The sequence below is a fragment of the Gasterosteus aculeatus genome, chromosome 4, assembly GCF_964276395.1.
Source record: "Gasterosteus aculeatus chromosome 4, fGasAcu3.hap1.1, whole genome shotgun sequence".
NCBI classification, from domain to species: Eukaryota; Metazoa; Chordata; class Actinopteri; order Perciformes; family Gasterosteidae; genus Gasterosteus; species Gasterosteus aculeatus.
Genome location: NC_135691.1, coordinates 12,393,567 through 12,410,281, shown reverse-complemented (window position 1 = coordinate 12,410,281; position 16,715 = coordinate 12,393,567). Strand labels below are relative to the sequence as shown.

General features: G+C 49.4%; 1 protein-coding gene across 1 annotated transcript; it reads left to right on the top strand.

Annotated features, from left to right (window-relative positions):
- The first annotated feature begins 3,761 nt into the window (after positions 1-3,761).
- LOC120818367 (uncharacterized) lies at positions 3,762-10,781 on the top strand. Its single transcript, XM_078100940.1, has 11 exons — positions 3,762-3,896; positions 4,325-4,445; positions 7,027-7,959; positions 8,068-8,160; positions 8,857-8,961; positions 9,085-9,194; positions 9,273-9,464; positions 9,579-9,741; positions 9,844-10,009; positions 10,140-10,234; positions 10,319-10,781. Exons 1-11 carry the CDS (start codon positions 3,762-3,764, stop codon positions 10,402-10,404), a joined length of 2,199 nt encoding a protein of 732 aa, XP_077957066.1. The 3' UTR covers positions 10,405-10,781.
- Positions 10,782-16,715: the final 5,934 nt, after the last annotated feature.

Here is a 16,715-nt window from a genome sequence, read left to right as displayed (position 1 = left end):
TGAGAAACAGGTGGACACAATCAGGGATCCGGGTAATTGGACAGGTGATACGAGAGGAAGGGCAAGCGATCTGAAACGAGAGGAGGGAACAGACTTTCAACATAAGACAGGAAATGACAAGACCAACACACCGGTGTTACAGTACCCCCCCCCCCTAAGGGCCAACACCTGACGGCCCAGGCGGGTCAGGGCGAGCCCTCATCAGGTCCGCTATGAGGGAACGATCCATTATGAACCGGGACGGGACCCATTGCCGTGCCTCCGGCCCGTACCCTTCCCAGTCCACCAGGTACTACTTGCCGCGACCCCGATTGCGCACCGCCAGCAGCTCCTTGACCTTGTAGACGGGACCCCCGTCTACCATGACCGGGGAGGGGGGAGGCGGGGTAGGTGGAACCATGGGACTCTCCTTGGCTGGCTTGACCTGGCCGACATGAAAGGTCGGATGGACGCGGAGAGACCGGGGCAGGTGAAGGCGGACTGCTGCAGGACCAACCACTTTGTCGAGCGGGAATGGACCCGCGAAGCGTGGTGCCAATTTCCCTGAGATTCCCTTGAGCCGGAGGTTCTTGGTTGAGAGCCACACTCTCTGGCCTGGCTGGTACTTTGGGGCCGGGCGTCTTTTCCGGTCTGCTGCCCTCTTGACCCGGTCCCCCTGTCGGATAAGGAGCTGTCGTGCGGCGGCCCAGATCCTCCGACAGCGACGAATCATGGCGCGGGCGGACGGCACCGACACCTCCGGTTCCAGGTCCGGAAAGACCGGGGGGTCGTACCCATGGGCACACTTGAAAGGCGTGAACCCGGTGGCTGAGGAAGGCAGGGTGTTATGGGCGTATTCAGCCCAGATCAGGTGCTGGCTCCATGTCGAGGGTTTCTGGGACACCAGACATCGGAGAGAGGTCTCTAGCTGCTGGTTCACCCGTTCAGCTTGTCCATTGGCCTCCGGGTGATAGCCTGACGTGAGACTGGATGTAGCCCCAATCAGTTGGCAAAACGCCTTCCAGAACCGTGACACGAACTGGGGCCCCCGATCTGAAACAATATCTTTTGGAAAGCCGTGGATTCTGAAGACCTGGTTCAGCATTATTTCTGCAGTCTCTTTGGCTGAGGGTAATCCTGGCAAGGCTATGAAATGTGCCATCTTGGAGAAACGATCCACCACTGTGAGGATTGTGGTGTTACCTTGAGAGACCGGGAGCCCCGTGACGAAATCCATGGAGATGTCGGACCACGGTCTGGACGGGATGGACAGCGGCTGTAGAAGTCCCATGCGCAACCTGGAAGACGACTTATTCCTGGCGCAGACCGGGCAAGCCCCGACGTACTCCTGAACGTCCTTCTCCATGGACCGCCACCAGAATCTCCGTGAGATGGCAAACACAGTTCGTCGAACCCCCGGGTGGCAGGAAAGCAGCGAGGTGTGAGCCCAGTGGATCACCTGTGGGCGCAGCTCAACTGGGACAAACAATCGGTTCTCGGGGCACCCACTAGGTGGCGGACTCACACCGTTGGCTTGCTTGACCTCCTTTTCTATCTGCCAAACCAATGCTCCAACCACACAAGACCGTGGAAGGATCGGCTCTGGTTCTTTGGCAGCAGGCTCGGGATCGTAAAGACGAGACAGAGCGTCGGGCTTGACGTTCTGAGACCCCGGCCTGTAAGAGAGGGAGAAAGAAAAACGGTTAAAGAACAGTCCCCACCTTGCCTGGCGTGAATTCATCCTCTTGGCCCCTCGGATATACTCAAGATTCCTGTGGTCTGTCCAGACTATAAAGGGATGATCAGCGCCCTCGAGCCAGTGCCTCCATTCCTCCAAGGCCAGCTTGACCGCCAATAACTCCCGGTTGCCCACGTCGTAATTCCGCTCGGCTTTGGACAAGCGGCGTGACATGAAGGCACATGGATGCATCTTCCCATCCTGCTCAGACCGCTGGGACAGGACCGCTCCGACCCCCTCGTTTGAGGCGTCCACCTCTACAACGAACTGACGTCGGGAGTCCGGCATTATGAGGATGGGAGCCGTGGTGAATCGGGTCTTGAGGTGCTGAAAGGCTGCCTCCGCCCCCGGGGTCCAGTGGAAGCGCTCCTTTGTAGAGGTGAGTGCATGCAGTGGGGCCGCTATTGCGCTGAAACCTCTGATGAATCGCCTATAGAAGTTAGCAAATCCGAGGAATTGCTGGACCTTCTTGCGGCTATCAGGTGTAGGCCACTTGGCCACAGCGCTTACTTTAGCTGGATCCATCTGCACCCTTCCAGGGGCTACGATAAAGCCCAGGAAGGAGATGGTGTCAGCGTGAAACTCACTCTTTTCACCCTTAACATACAACTTATTGTCTATTAATCGTTGGAGAACCTGGGTTACATGACGCTTGTGAGTCTCTAAGTCGGGTGAGTAAATAAGAATGTCGTCCAAATAAACATAAACGAAGTGATCTAGGAACTCTCGGAGAACATCATTAATCATGGTCTGAAAAACTGCCGGCGCGTTGGTGAGTCCGAAAGGCATGACCAGATATTCATAATGACCGCTAGGAGTGTTAAACCCAGTCTTCCATTCGTCCCCTTCCCTGATGCGAATTAAATGATAAGCATTACGTAGATCCAACTTGGTAAAAATCCTAGCCTGCTGCAACTGATCGAATACTGAAGTCATGAGGGGCAAAGGGTATCGATTCTTGATCGTGATGGCATTCAGAGGGCTATAATCAATGCAGGGTCTAAGTGATCCGTCCTTCTTCCCCACAAAAAAGAATCCAGCCCCAGCCGCGGAGGAGGAAGGACGAATAAGCCCTGCGCTCAGAGACGACTCTATATATTCCTTCATCGCGACTTTCTCCGGCCCGGAGATGGAGTATAATCTCCCTTTAGGAATGGGGGAGCCCGGTATCAGGTCAATGGCGCAGTCATAAGGACGGTGTGGCGGAAGGGACATGGCCTTTGTTTTACTAAAAGCCTCCCGGAGATGGTGGTAGCAGGAGGGCACGGCGCTTAGGTCTGTGACCTCGGCTCCTGTGGCAGAGATGGCAACACAATTAGTGGAGGTTATGTTGGTTCCGGGAGCCACTGTGTGTCGGCAGTGGTCCGCGCAGTCCTTTCCCCAACCCACGATTGCCCCCGTTCTCCAGTTAATGTGAGGCTCGTGTTGGCGTAACCATGAATTTCCTAAGACGAGTATATGGGTCGGTGACTTAAATAAATATGGGGACAGGAGTTCTCTATGGTCTTGAATCTGTAATTCTATTGGCTCTGTAGTGTGCGTAATCGTGAAAATGTCCCTGCCGTTAAGAGTTCTGGCCCTGATGGGGTTAACCAGAGGCTTAATCTTTACCCCGAGTGTCTCCGCCAGAGCCCAGTCCATTAAACTCTCGTCAGCCCCCGAGTCTATGAGCGCCACAATGTCTATTGTCCTGGCGTGGTGGGTTACCTTAACGGGTGTTCGCCCGTGTGATGAGGTGTCCATGGCTGGGGTTTGAAACGGCGTCCTGGTTCCTTTGGCGGGGCAGGCTGCGGCGAAGTGGTTCGTCTTACCACAGTAAAAACAGCTCCCCTCTCGCAGGCGTCGTTCTCGTTCCTGTGGTGACAGCCGTGCTCTGCCGACCTGCATGGGTTCCTCTTCCGTAGTGCCGGGGAAGGAAAACGGACTCTCCGGCGGCGCGTAATGGTGACTCCATCCATCCGGGGCTTGGAGACGATGAGACCTCTCTGGCTTCGGATTGCAACCCCGCGGTCGTCGAAGCTCTCGAACCCGGTTGTCTGTCCGGATGGCCAGCGTGACGAGTGAATCCAGGTCCTCTGGCAAGTCCCGGGATAATAGCAGCTCCTGGACGTGGGTCGCCAGTCCCTTCAGAAAAATGTCATACAAGGCGATGTCGTTCCACCCGCTCTCCGCCGCCAGCGTGCGAAAGCGGATGGCGTAGTCACAAACGGAGCCTCCGCCCTGTGTTAGCCCGCTCAGAGCCCTGGCCTTTTCTCGATCTGTAGAAACCGGATCAAATGTTCTCATGAGCGCCAATTCAAACTCTGTGAGAGAATTGCATAATGGGGATTGGCGAGCCCACTCCGCGGTGGCCCAGGCTCTGGCTCTTCCGGTCAAGTGAGACGTCATAAAGGCCACTTTTGACCTGTCAGTGGTGAATGCATGTGGAAGTTGTTCAAAATGTATCGAACAGTCCGTTAAAAATGCTCGGCATTGTCCTGGATCTCCGGAGAACCGCTCCGGTGGTGCCAGCTTAATTCCTACTCCAGCCATGGATGCCGCCGGGGTCGGGACTGCTGCTTCCGCGGCTGGGGTCCCTGGCGTTGGTGGTCTGGCTGTCTGCTGCAGGTGATCCCTAAGCTCCCTCACCTGGTTCGTAAGTTGACCCAGCTGGTTCACCATCACAGTCTGGAACTCCTCCTGGCGGGAGATACGGACCTCCTGAGCCCGAACCCGTGCCTTCCACTGGGTATCCTCTGCTGAGTCCATACTGGCCGAAGTGTACTGTCAGGCGGGTGATGGAAGGCAGGACTCAAATGCAGAGGATTAAAAAAAAAGAGGTTTATTTAATAATTAACGAAAGTACTTCTTGGGCAAACGGTCCTTCAAGAAGGGGAGGGGAAATATAACAAACTCAAAATCACTCCGTCCGGAGGAAATAACCCGGTCTACAAAAACTAAGATCAAACAACAGGCAACAATAATCTTAACTTAATCTTGGCGTGATCGTGGCGAGAATGGCTTTGGCGAAGTCGATGGGAACGAAAACACTTCGGCACAAGACGAGGGAAGACGCTGACTAATAAACACATGAGGATAATGAGAAACAGGTGGACACAATCAGGGATCCGGGTAATTGGACAGGTGATACGAGAGGAAGGGCAAGCGATCTGAAACGAGAGGAGGGAACAGACTTTCAACATAAGACAGGAAATGACAAGACCAACACACCGGTGTTACAGGAAGGGTGGAGGAGGCAGGACTCAAACGCAGACTTCTAAGAAAGTAAAAGACTTTAACAGTCAAAAGGCAAAAGCAAAAGGCCAAGGGGCAAAAACACCATATTTCCTTTATCAAGACAGGCAAATGTGTTATTTTAATCTCAATGAAAGGAATACATATGGATAAAATGTCTAATTACTATATGTGTTGTCCACAGTATATATATAAATATATATGATCAAAACAGAATTGTGTTTTACATGGCCTCCATTTATACATAAATATATATTGCATTATATAATAAACATCATGTATAAGTTACATATGCAGTATGTTCAGTCATGTGTGATTTAGTTGTGCTCATATATATTTTTTATTTTGTTAAGTGTTGCGATCCTTAAAAAAAGGTTACAGTCATTGTGATTCATCTTCTCTGGTGTTGTGAATGATTGTTTGTGAATTATGTCATTTTAAATTGGCAACGGTTCTTGTTTATTCAAAATAATTTGTCCGGGGAGTAACATTTGCAGACACGCCCTGGAACAGGTGTGGTTTCTGGCTCGTTTTCATCCCTTGTTCTACTGTGTGTGATATTTCTCTCTAGACTGGAATAAACTTGCATTCTCTATTATGAACCAACAATCAAACTTGATGTTATCTTTAAAATACCAAAGAAAAAGCCGCTCAAATGGAAGATTGACTTTGACTGTTCAGATTACGCCTTAACATATTTTCACATGCTCAACAGGGGGGATGTAAAGGCTGTACAGCGTTTAGCTGTACTAATTACTAATAATCATTTTTTGGCATGCATTGAGTGTGAAAAACACAATCCCATGGTTTAAATTACGAGTAAACATTAGTATGGACTTCATTGAACTAAATCAATGTAAGGAAAAGGATTACTGCCTGACGATAATAGAGATGTTTTCCAAATGAATCAGAATCAGAATTTGTCCTAATGTTTGGTGTGATATAAGAATTAAATAAGATAAAGTGAAATAAGATAAAAAATATACAAGCAAAAATTAAATCAATATAAATGGATAAGATGTAAGAAGGTGAGCCAATTGCCTGAAGGGGATTGTACCACTGATGACTCTCAGTTTTGCCGATTCATGACTCCTTCGAGGCTGGCTAACTGGCACTTTCTGGAAATTCATGTTTTAGGCTTCAATTAATTTGCATGTTCTCCTTTTTTTTTATCTATGAGTATACATTTACAGTGCATCCGGAAAGTATTCACAGCGCTTCACTTTTTCCACATTTTGTTATGTTACAGCCTTATTCCAAAACGGATTAAATTCATTATTTTCCTCAACATTCTACACACAACAACCCATAATAACAAAGTGAAAACTCTATTTTGCAATTTTTTGCAAATCTGTTAAAAATAAAGAACGAAAACATAACATGTACATAAGTATTCACAGCCTTTGCTCAATACTTTGTTGAATCACCTTTGGCAGCAATTACAGCCTTCAGTCTTCTTGGGTATGATTCCACAAGCGTGGCACACCTATTTCTGGGCAGTTTCTCCTATTCTTCTTTGCACAACCTCTCAAGTTCCATCAGGTTGGATGGGGAGCGTCGGTGCACAGCCATTTTCAGTTCTCTCCAGAGATGTTCAATCGGGTTCAAGTCAGGGCTCTGGCTGGGCCACTCAAGGACATTCACAGAGCTGTCCCGAAGCCACTCCTTTGTTATCTTGGCTGTGTGATTCGGGTCGTTGTCCTGTTGGAAGATGAACCGTAGCCCTAGTCTGAGGTCCTGAGCGCTTTGGAGCATGTTTTCATCGAGGATGTCTCTGTACATTGCTGCATTCATCTTTCCCTCAATCCTGACTATAGTCTCCCAGTTCCTCCCGCTGAAAAACATCCCCACAGCATGATGCTGCCACCACCGTGCTTCCCTGTAGGAATGGTATTGGCCAGGTGATGAGCAGTGCCTGGTTTCCTCCAGACATGAGGCTTGGCCATTCAGGCCAAAGAGTTCAATCTTTGTTTCATCAGACCAGATATGAGCTGCACTGCTAAGCAAAGGCTTGACTTTGACTCGTCTAGCCCTCAATGGCTTCGGTACCCCCCTCTTTAATGTTCTCCTCCTAGGGACCGGAAACTCAGGAAAGGCCCAGAACGTTGGCCAAGAGAAGAAGAAAAACACAAAATATGCAGAGCCCATGGCCTTGGGTTTCTTCTGTGACACAGTTGCCCCCTTCATCTTTGCTTTCTACAGCTTTGGGTACATGAAATCCTTTGGTTTAGGAGCCGCATGGATCTCAATCATCACAGTTGCCCAGCTGTTCTCCAGCTATTATGCCCATCTGCGCCAAGACTGCTACCACACAACTAAGTTTGGTCTTCATGCAACATATTGGCTGATCAAGGCTTGGGATGAGTTTGTGGTATCTGCTCTGGTTTTGGAGGACACTATTGTAATCTCGGGAAGGGCAATGATGGTGGGAGATTGGTTCTTTGTGATGGCAGGCGTGGTGCTATGTGTGGCAGGCCTTAACACAGATGTCCTGGAGCTCATCCACAACATGCTGTTTGTCCTGCTCACAGTCTCCACAATCCCTCAGATTCCTCTCAAGGGATACTACATCTTCTTTGGTGTAGCATGCTCCCTATTCACAGCAGCCTCCCTGTATTGTACTTTTGCCCGTCTTATAAAGAGCATAGCAGAGAAGTCTCTGATCCCTGCAGGACCACAGCCCATCTCTTCTGACCAGTTGAAGAAGGCTTTGAACTGCTGCAGGGCCGGAAAGGAAGACCAAGAGTCTCTTCCCCGAATGGACCAGGCCTCAGACGCTCTATTCTACCTTTTAAATGGAGTTGCAGCCTTCTCAGCTCTCACCATAAGTTCAGCCAGCACAAACCCCACCTTCTTTCATCTGACTGTACCTTGGGTCTTAATTTCTGGAGGCATCATCCAGGCCTACGTCAGCCGTCTGCAAGTTACAGGAACTGGTCGGTTCGGGTCGGTCATCGCATCCATCTATGTAGCTGTATGGGCAACCTGGACCTGGTTTAGGTTTGCAGGTATGTCAATACCAACATGTAAATATCAATTATGATTAATGTTAATTAAATGGAAACCTATTGTCAATAAATCACAAACAATTCTGATCCCACATGTTTCTATTCCAGGTAACCTGCTTCAGTTTTCCAGACATGCGGCTTATGCTTTCACAGCAGGAGCCATTGCTCTTCTGGTCATTAATGCTTTCCTCATGCTGATTGGTAAGATCAACAAGATTCGTTGTTTAAAATAGTTCTGATGAATGCAATTATTGTTTTTATGTTTGATTTCTTTCTTCCATCATGTCTGTGATAATCAAAAGTTCTTTTCATGGGCTTTGTTGGGGGTTTGCTGTCTTGTCTTGATTTAAGAGTTAGGTAAGGAGCAGGCAGACACGAGTCTGACAGGATGGGTCAGTTTATGTCCTGGCTGAGGAATGTAAGGTCTGCGGGTCAACTAGAAGATTTACCAGCCAAGGGGGGTTAGAGACACACCAACACTATTCAACATACACACTCTGTTTACGATGTTTACGTTAAGTCAGGAGTCTGGACATTGGATGTGACCGGATCTTAGATGCGGGAGGTGGAAGGTCCTCCTCTACTCCAGTTTAGGGCCAATAGAAATCTTTCCTTCTCTGTCTTTCAAGGGTTATAAAACATGATGTTCTTGCTGATGTTAGTGAGTTGTTCTTCCGGCCTGTGTGCTGCCTGAACTGCTCCTGCCTTTGCAAACGCAGCGCTGATACTTGACCTGTGATCTGACAAATAAATTTCCCAGAACGAGAGAAGTCATTCGGCTGAATTTTTGATAACCCCGACCAGGCTCCAAATCTTGAACACGTATTCTTACATCGTTTTTTTGTTTTTTTTACATTGTTTTTATGTTTGATTTCTTTCTTCCATCATGTCTGTCAGCTGCCTACAGGAACCTGGTCTTGCTGTTTCTAACAACCGTCATGGAGGTTGTTCTGGTGTGTTTGCTGCTGTCCACTCTGCAGCGACTGCCACTTGGACTAGAAAGTATGTGTAGCTGAAGCCTCAGTCCTATTTTGGTTTAGACTTTTAAATAAACGGATAGGCTGAAATTAGAATATTATCTGGAAAACTAGATAATCCATATGGTTATTGTCATTGTCTTTGCAGTTGCCATGCTTGCACTACTCTCGGCAATTTGTATATATGGAGCTCTGGCATCACTGGTGAACTGCATCTTCTCTCAGAGGCTGCTACCTATGGGCCCTTCCCTAATAAAGGTAACCAATCAAGAAACCTTTTGCCTTCCTCTTGGGCTATCATATTCTATTATTTACCCCCAAATGTCACTCACTCAGGAGGAAGCGAAGGAGGAGTCTGCTGCAGAACTACCCTGCCCTGTTCACTATTCACGACTCACCAGTGGTATCCTGAAAACCGCTGGCATTCTGGAGGCAGGCGGAGTGTGTGGTATTCCTACGGACACTGTGTATGCCCTGGCTGCCTCCTGCAAGAACCCTCAAGCTATAGAGAAAATCTATAATATTAAGGTAAGAGGGACAGGGGTGCCATTTTGATGTCATTTAGAAGCAAAATATGACACTGATTCAACATTTTGACTTTGATGTAAAATTCCTCAACCTGTGCACTGTGACCTTACACAGGACCGACCAGCCGAGAAGCCCATCTGCATTTGCATCGCTAATGTGGAGCAGCTGGTGACAGCCAAGCCTCCCTTTAGCCCTTTGCCGTGGGAGTTTATGAGAAATGTTTATCCAGGAGACATCAGCTGCATTGTCAGCAAAGGAGACTGGCTACTCAGACTAGGTAAAGCTTTTCTGTTTTATGGCTGTATGAATAATAGTTTCAGCCAACTTTACATTCAAATCACCGCCATTTCCCCTTACCTTTTCAACTCATTTTGAGTAGGAGTGGGACCAGCTTATGATCGTGTTGGCACGAGGGACAGCATCATGATCCGTGTCCCTGACCACACTGTGACGTGCCACCTGTGTGACATCACGGGGCCCCTTGCTATTACTTCGGCGAACCCCAGCGGAGAGCCAGACAGCACTCACCACACCATGGTCATCAAGTCAGTGTCTCCTCACAGAACTAACCTTTCATCTTTACTGCAGATTAATCTCAGTGTAGCTGTGACAAATGTGTGGCATTTTGCAAATAAACTACATGCACATTGAGTCACACATCTGTTTTTCCAACAGTCGACTGGGGCACAAGATTCGAGGGGTTCTGTGTGATGGAGACTCTAATGAAGTTGTTGCTTCCACCGTGGTCAACTGCCTGAAGATTGATGAAGGTCAGATACATTCCTAGTACATTCTTTCTTTTATGTGTTTTCGCTGGCACGTTCTAACTGAAGCTTATTCCACTGTTTCCACAGGGACCATCACCATTGTGAGAGAAGGCTGTGTACCTGCCGTAAAAGTCAGACAGATATTCGAAAGAGTGAAAAGCACCATGGCGTGATTATTCAATGCCTCATTTCACTCCTCAGAGAGCATCTTCGTTACATGTTCTATACAAGAACAGCAACGCTTTAGAGTGTGTGAAACTCAGTGAATGTGTATGTATTGCTGATTGTGGAGGTACATAAGTGTAGATATCTTGGCAAATGTAATGAAATAACCGTTTTTTGCTTGCAATGTTGTTGATTGACACTTGATACACAAAGAATCTCTGTTGATGTACCACAACATAGTGAAAATAAAGTATGTAAGTTGTATCATTTAAGAGAGGAATCGACAACGAACCCTGTTTTTCAGCTCACTGTTCAAACAAGGAATTTGACTAATGTATAAAGTTTGTGTGCCAAAATATGAATATAAATATCAAATCATCAAAAATATGATTTTCAATTGATTCATTTAGGATTTCTGACTCAATAGCTGATCGTTTTAAAGTGAGATGGGGTAAACAAGATCCTACCAAGGCCCCCAGGTGGAGTAGAACCTGGGACGTAACAAGCAGTGAGAACATATGGTGGACTGATGGCTCCATTAATTCGACATCACTTGCAATTGCTATCTGCCCCATCACCAAGTCCAAAGAAACATTTTGCATTATTTGTAATAAAGTGCAAATGTTTCACCCACAAATTAGAACTCAAGAAGGACAAATTGTATAAGAAGAAAAGTGTGAAGATGGTTAAATTCTCAAATAATCAAACAGTTATTTGACTGGTCTCCGTTAGCTGTAGTCTGCTTAACTGCCAACTTGTCTGGTTTAAATGAGTTCAGAGTAGACATGCATTTATTGTGTCCCTTTTGTGACGTTTTTGGTCTCATCATCTGAATGTTATGTCTGTATTGAAATAAAAACACAGTTAAAAGACAAATAATGTAAGGCTTTATAAAACTACAGAAAGATAAGTTAGAAATGGTGGGCATGTTGTTTTAAGTTCAGTGCTCGTTAAGCGTTATACTTCTAACTCAAACAGGGCGCACACAGCCAAGTAGACCAAAAAGCAACTTAAACTAATAGTGTGGTGTGCTGTCAGTGAGCTCAGTAGTCAAGGTGAGCACTTTAGTGGAAGGACATTTTGCAATGTTGTCTAATGTGGAAACAAACCAGGACCATTAACTAAACACAAAATGGTTGTTTCAAGAAGGAGAGAGTCACCAAGTGATAAAAACCAAAGTTATTCTTTGTTTTTAGCTGTTGGAGAAATTAAAGACGTTTCTCCTGATTGCTTTCTCCATTCATATTTTCTTGTGTAAAAGTGGGTGATCTACGGAGTGGGTTTTTAAGATAAACGTGTTTTTTAAATGGAGATTGAAAGACTTGTTTAATATGTCAACGGCAGAATTCAACAGTATAAAAGTATCCTAATGTGAAGAGTCTGAAAGACAAACATGACTAACCCTGTCCTACACCTGTCCTAAACCGGCCCGAAACCTGCCCAGCCCGAAACTGTGCTAAAACCGGCCAGACACTTGTAACACCGGTGTGTTGGTCTTGTCATTTCCTGTCTTATGTTGAAAGTCTGTTCCCTCCTCTCGTTTCAGATCGCTTGCCCTTCCTCTCGTATCACCTGTCCAATTACCCGGATCCCTGATTGTGTCCACCTGTTTCTCATTATCCTCATGTGTTTATTAGTCAGCGTCTTCCCTCGTCTTGTGCCGAAGTGTTTTCGTTCCCATCGACTTCGCCAAAGCCATTCTCGCCACGATCACGCCAAGATTAAGTTAAGATTATTGTTGCCTGTTGTTTGATCTTAGTTTTTGTAGACCGGGTTATTTCCTCCGGACGGAGTGATTTTGAGTTTGTTATATTTCCCCTCCCCTTCTTGAAGGACCGTTTGCCCAAGAAGTACTTTCGTTAATTATTAAATAAACCTCTTTTTTTTTAATCCTCTGCATTTGAGTCCTGCCTTCCATCACCCGCCTGACAGTACACTTCGGCCAGTATGGACTCAGCAGAGGATACCCAGTGGAAGGCACGGGTTCGGGCTCAGGAGGTCCGTATCTCCCGCCAGGAGGAGTTCCAGACTGTGATGGTGAACCAGCTGGGTCAACTTACGAACCAGGTGAGGGAGCTTAGGGATCACCTGCAGCAGACAGCCAGACCACCAACGCCAGGGACCCCAGCCGCGGAAGCAGCAGTCCCGACCCCGGCGGCATCCATGGCTGGAGTAGGAATTAAGCTGGCACCACCGGAGCGGTTCTCCGGAGATCCAGGACAATGCCGAGCATTTTTAACGGACTGTTCGATACATTTTGAACAACTTCCACATGCATTCACCACTGACAGGTCAAAAGTGGCCTTTATGACGTCTCACTTGACCGGAAGAGCCAGAGCCTGGGCCACCGCGGAGTGGGCTCGCCAATCCCCATTATGCAATTCTCTCACAGAGTTTGAATTGGCGCTCATGAGAACATTTGATCCGGTTTCTACAGATCGAGAAAAGGCCAGGGCTCTGAGCGGGCTAACACAGGGCGGAGGCTCCGTTTGTGACTACGCCATCCGCTTTCGCACGCTGGCGGCGGAGAGCGGGTGGAACGACATCGCCTTGTATGACATTTTTCTGAAGGGACTGGCGACCCACGTCCAGGAGCTGCTATTATCCCGGGACTTGCCAGAGGACCTGGATTCACTCGTCACGCTGGCCATCCGGACAGACAACCGGGTTCGAGAGCTTCGACGACCGCGGGGTTGCAATCCGAAGCCAGAGAGGTCTCATCGTCTCCAAGCCCCGGATGGATGGAGTCACCATTACGCGCCGCCGGAGAGTCCGTTTTCCTTCCCCGGCACTACGGAAGAGGAACCCATGCAGGTCGGCAGAGCACGGCTGTCACCACAGGAACGAGAACGACGCCTGCGAGAGGGGAGCTGTTTTTACTGTGGTAAGACGAACCACTTCGCCGCAGCCTGCCCCGCCAAAGGAACCAGGACGCCGTTTCAAACCCCAGCCATGGACACCTCATCACACGGGCGAACACCCGTTAAGGTAACCCACCACGCCAGGACAATAGACATTGTGGCGCTCATAGACTCGGGGGCTGACGAGAGTTTAATGGACTGGGCTCTGGCGGAGACACTCGGGGTAAAGATTAAGCCTCTGGTTAACCCCATCAGGGCCAGAACTCTTAACGGCAGGGACATTTTCACGATTACGCACACTACAGAGCCAATAGAATTACAGATTCAAGACCATAGAGAACTCCTGTCCCCATATTTATTTAAGTCACCGACCCATATACTCGTCTTAGGAAATTCATGGTTACGCCAACACGAGCCTCACATTAACTGGAGAACGGGGGCAATCGTGGGTTGGGGAAAGGACTGCGCGGACCACTGCCGACACACAGTGGCTCCCGGAACCAACATAACCTCCACTAATTGTGTTGCCATCTCTGCCACAGGAGCCGAGGTCACAGACCTAAGCGCCGTGCCCTCCTGCTACCACCATCTCCGGGAGGCTTTTAGTAAAACAAAGGCCATGTCCCTTCCGCCACACCGTCCTTATGACTGCGCCATTGACCTGATACCGGGCTCCCCCATTCCTAAAGGGAGATTATACTCCATCTCCGGGCCGGAGAAAGTCGCGATGAAGGAATATATAGAGTCGTCTCTGAGCGCAGGGCTTATTCGTCCTTCCTCCTCCGCGGCTGGGGCTGGATTCTTTTTTGTGGGGAAGAAGGACGGATCACTTAGACCCTGCATTGATTATAGCCCTCTGAATGCCATCACGATCAAGAATCGATACCCTTTGCCCCTCATGACTTCAGTATTCGATCAGTTGCAGCAGGCTAGGATTTTTACCAAGTTGGATCTACGTAATGCTTATCATTTAATTCGCATCAGGGAAGGGGACGAATGGAAGACTGGGTTTAACACTCCTAGCGGTCATTATGAATATCTGGTCATGCCTTTCGGACTCACCAACGCGCCGGCAGTTTTTCAGACCATGATTAATGATGTTCTCCGAGAGTTCCTAGATCACTTCGTTTATGTTTATTTGGACGACATTCTTATTTACTCACCCGACTTAGAGACTCACAAGCGTCATGTAACCCAGGTTCTCCAACGATTAATAGACAATAAGTTGTATGTTAAGGGTGAAAAGAGTGAGTTTCACGCTGACACCATCTCCTTCCTGGGCTTTATCGTAGCCCCTGGAAGGGTGCAGATGGATCCAGCTAAAGTAAGCGCTGTGGCCAAGTGGCCTACACCTGATAGCCGCAAGAAGGTCCAGCAATTCCTCGGATTTGCTAACTTCTATAGGCGATTCATCAGAGGTTTCAGCGCAATAGCGGCCCCACTGCATGCACTCACCTCTACAAAGGAGCGCTTCCACTGGACCCCGGGGGCGGAGGCAGCCTTTCAGCACCTCAAGACCCGATTCACCACGGCTCCCATCCTCATAATGCCGGACTCCCGACGTCAGTTCGTTGTAGAGGTGGACGCCTCAAACGAGGGGGTCGGAGCGGTCCTGTCCCAGCGGTCTGAGCAGGATGGGAAGATGCATCCATGTGCCTTCATGTCACGCCGCTTGTCCAAAGCAGAGCGGAATTACGACGTGGGCAACCGGGAGTTATTGGCGGTCAAGCTGGCCTTGGAGGAATGGAGGCACTGGCTCGAGGGCGCTGATCATCCCTTTATAGTCTGGACAGACCACAGGAATCTTGAGTATATCCGAGGGGCCAAGAGGATGAATTCACGCCAGGCAAGGTGGGGACTGTTCTTTAACCGTTTTTCTTTCTCCCTCTCTTACAGGCCGGGGTCTCAGAACGTCAAGCCCGACGCTCTGTCTCGTCTTTACGATCCCGAGCCTGCTGCCAAAGAACCAGAGCCGATCCTTCCACGGTCTTGTGTGGTTGGAGCATTGGTTTGGCAGATAGAAAAGGAGGTCAAGCAAGCCAACGGTGTGAGTCCGCCACCTAGTGGGTGCCCCGAGAACCGATTGTTTGTCCCAGTTGAGCTGCGCCCACAGGTGATCCACTGGGCTCACACCTCGCTGCTTTCCTGCCACCCGGGGGTTCGACGAACTGTGTTTGCCATCTCACGGAGATTCTGGTGGCGGTCCATGGAGAAGGACGTTCAGGAGTACGTCGGGGCTTGCCCGGTCTGCGCCAGGAATAAGTCGTCTTCCAGGTTGCGCATGGGACTTCTACAGCCGCTGTCCATCCCGTCCAGACCGTGGTCCGACATCTCCATGGATTTCGTCACGGGGCTCCCGGTCTCTCAAGGTAACACCACAATCCTCACAGTGGTGGATCGTTTCTCCAAGATGGCACATTTCATAGCCTTGCCAGGATTACCCTCAGCCAAAGAGACTGCAGAAATAATGCTGAACCAGGTCTTCAGAATCCACGGCTTTCCAAAAGATATTGTTTCAGATCGGGGGCCCCAGTTCGTGTCACGGTTCTGGAAGGCGTTTTGCCAACTGATTGGGGCTACATCCAGTCTCACGTCAGGCTATCACCCGGAGGCCAATGGACAAGCTGAACGGGTGAACCAGCAGCTAGAAACCTCTCTCCGATGTCTGGTGTCCCAGAAACCCTCGACATGGAGCCAGCACCTGATCTGGGCTGAATACGCCCATAACACCCTGCCTTCCTCAGCCACCGGGTTCACGCCTTTCAAGTGTGCCCATGGGTACGACCCCCCGGTCTTTCCGGACCTGGAACCGGAGGTGTCGGTGCCGTCCGCCCGCGCCATGATTCGTCGCTGTCGGAGGATCTGGGCCGCCGCACGACAGCTCCTTATCCGACAGGGGGACCGGGTCAAGAGGGCAGCAGACCGGAAAAGACGCCCGGCCCCAAAGTACCAGCCAGGCCAGAGAGTGTGGCTCTCAACCAAGAACCTCCGGCTCAAGGGAATCTCAGGGAAATTGGCACCACGCTTCGCGGGTCCATTCCCGCTCGACAAAGTGGTTGGTCCTGCAGCAGTCCGCCTTCACCTGCCCCGGTCTCTCCGCGTCCATCCGACCTTTCATGTCGGCCAGGTCAAGCCAGCCAAGGAGAGTCCCATGGTTCCACCTACCCCGCCTCCCCCCTCCCCGGACATGGTAGACGGGGGTCCCGTCTACAAGGTCAAGGAGCTGCTGGCGGTGCGCAATCGGGGTCGCGGCAAGCAGTACCTGGTGGACTGGGAAGGGTACGGGCCGGAGGCACGGCAATGGGTCCCGTCCCGGTTCATAATGGATCGTTCCCTCATAGCGGACCTGATGAGGGCTCGCCCTGACCCGCCTGGGCCGTCAGGTGTCGGCCCTTAGGGGGGGGGGTACTGTAACACCGGTGTGTTGGTCTTGTCATTTCCTGTCTTATGTTGAAAGT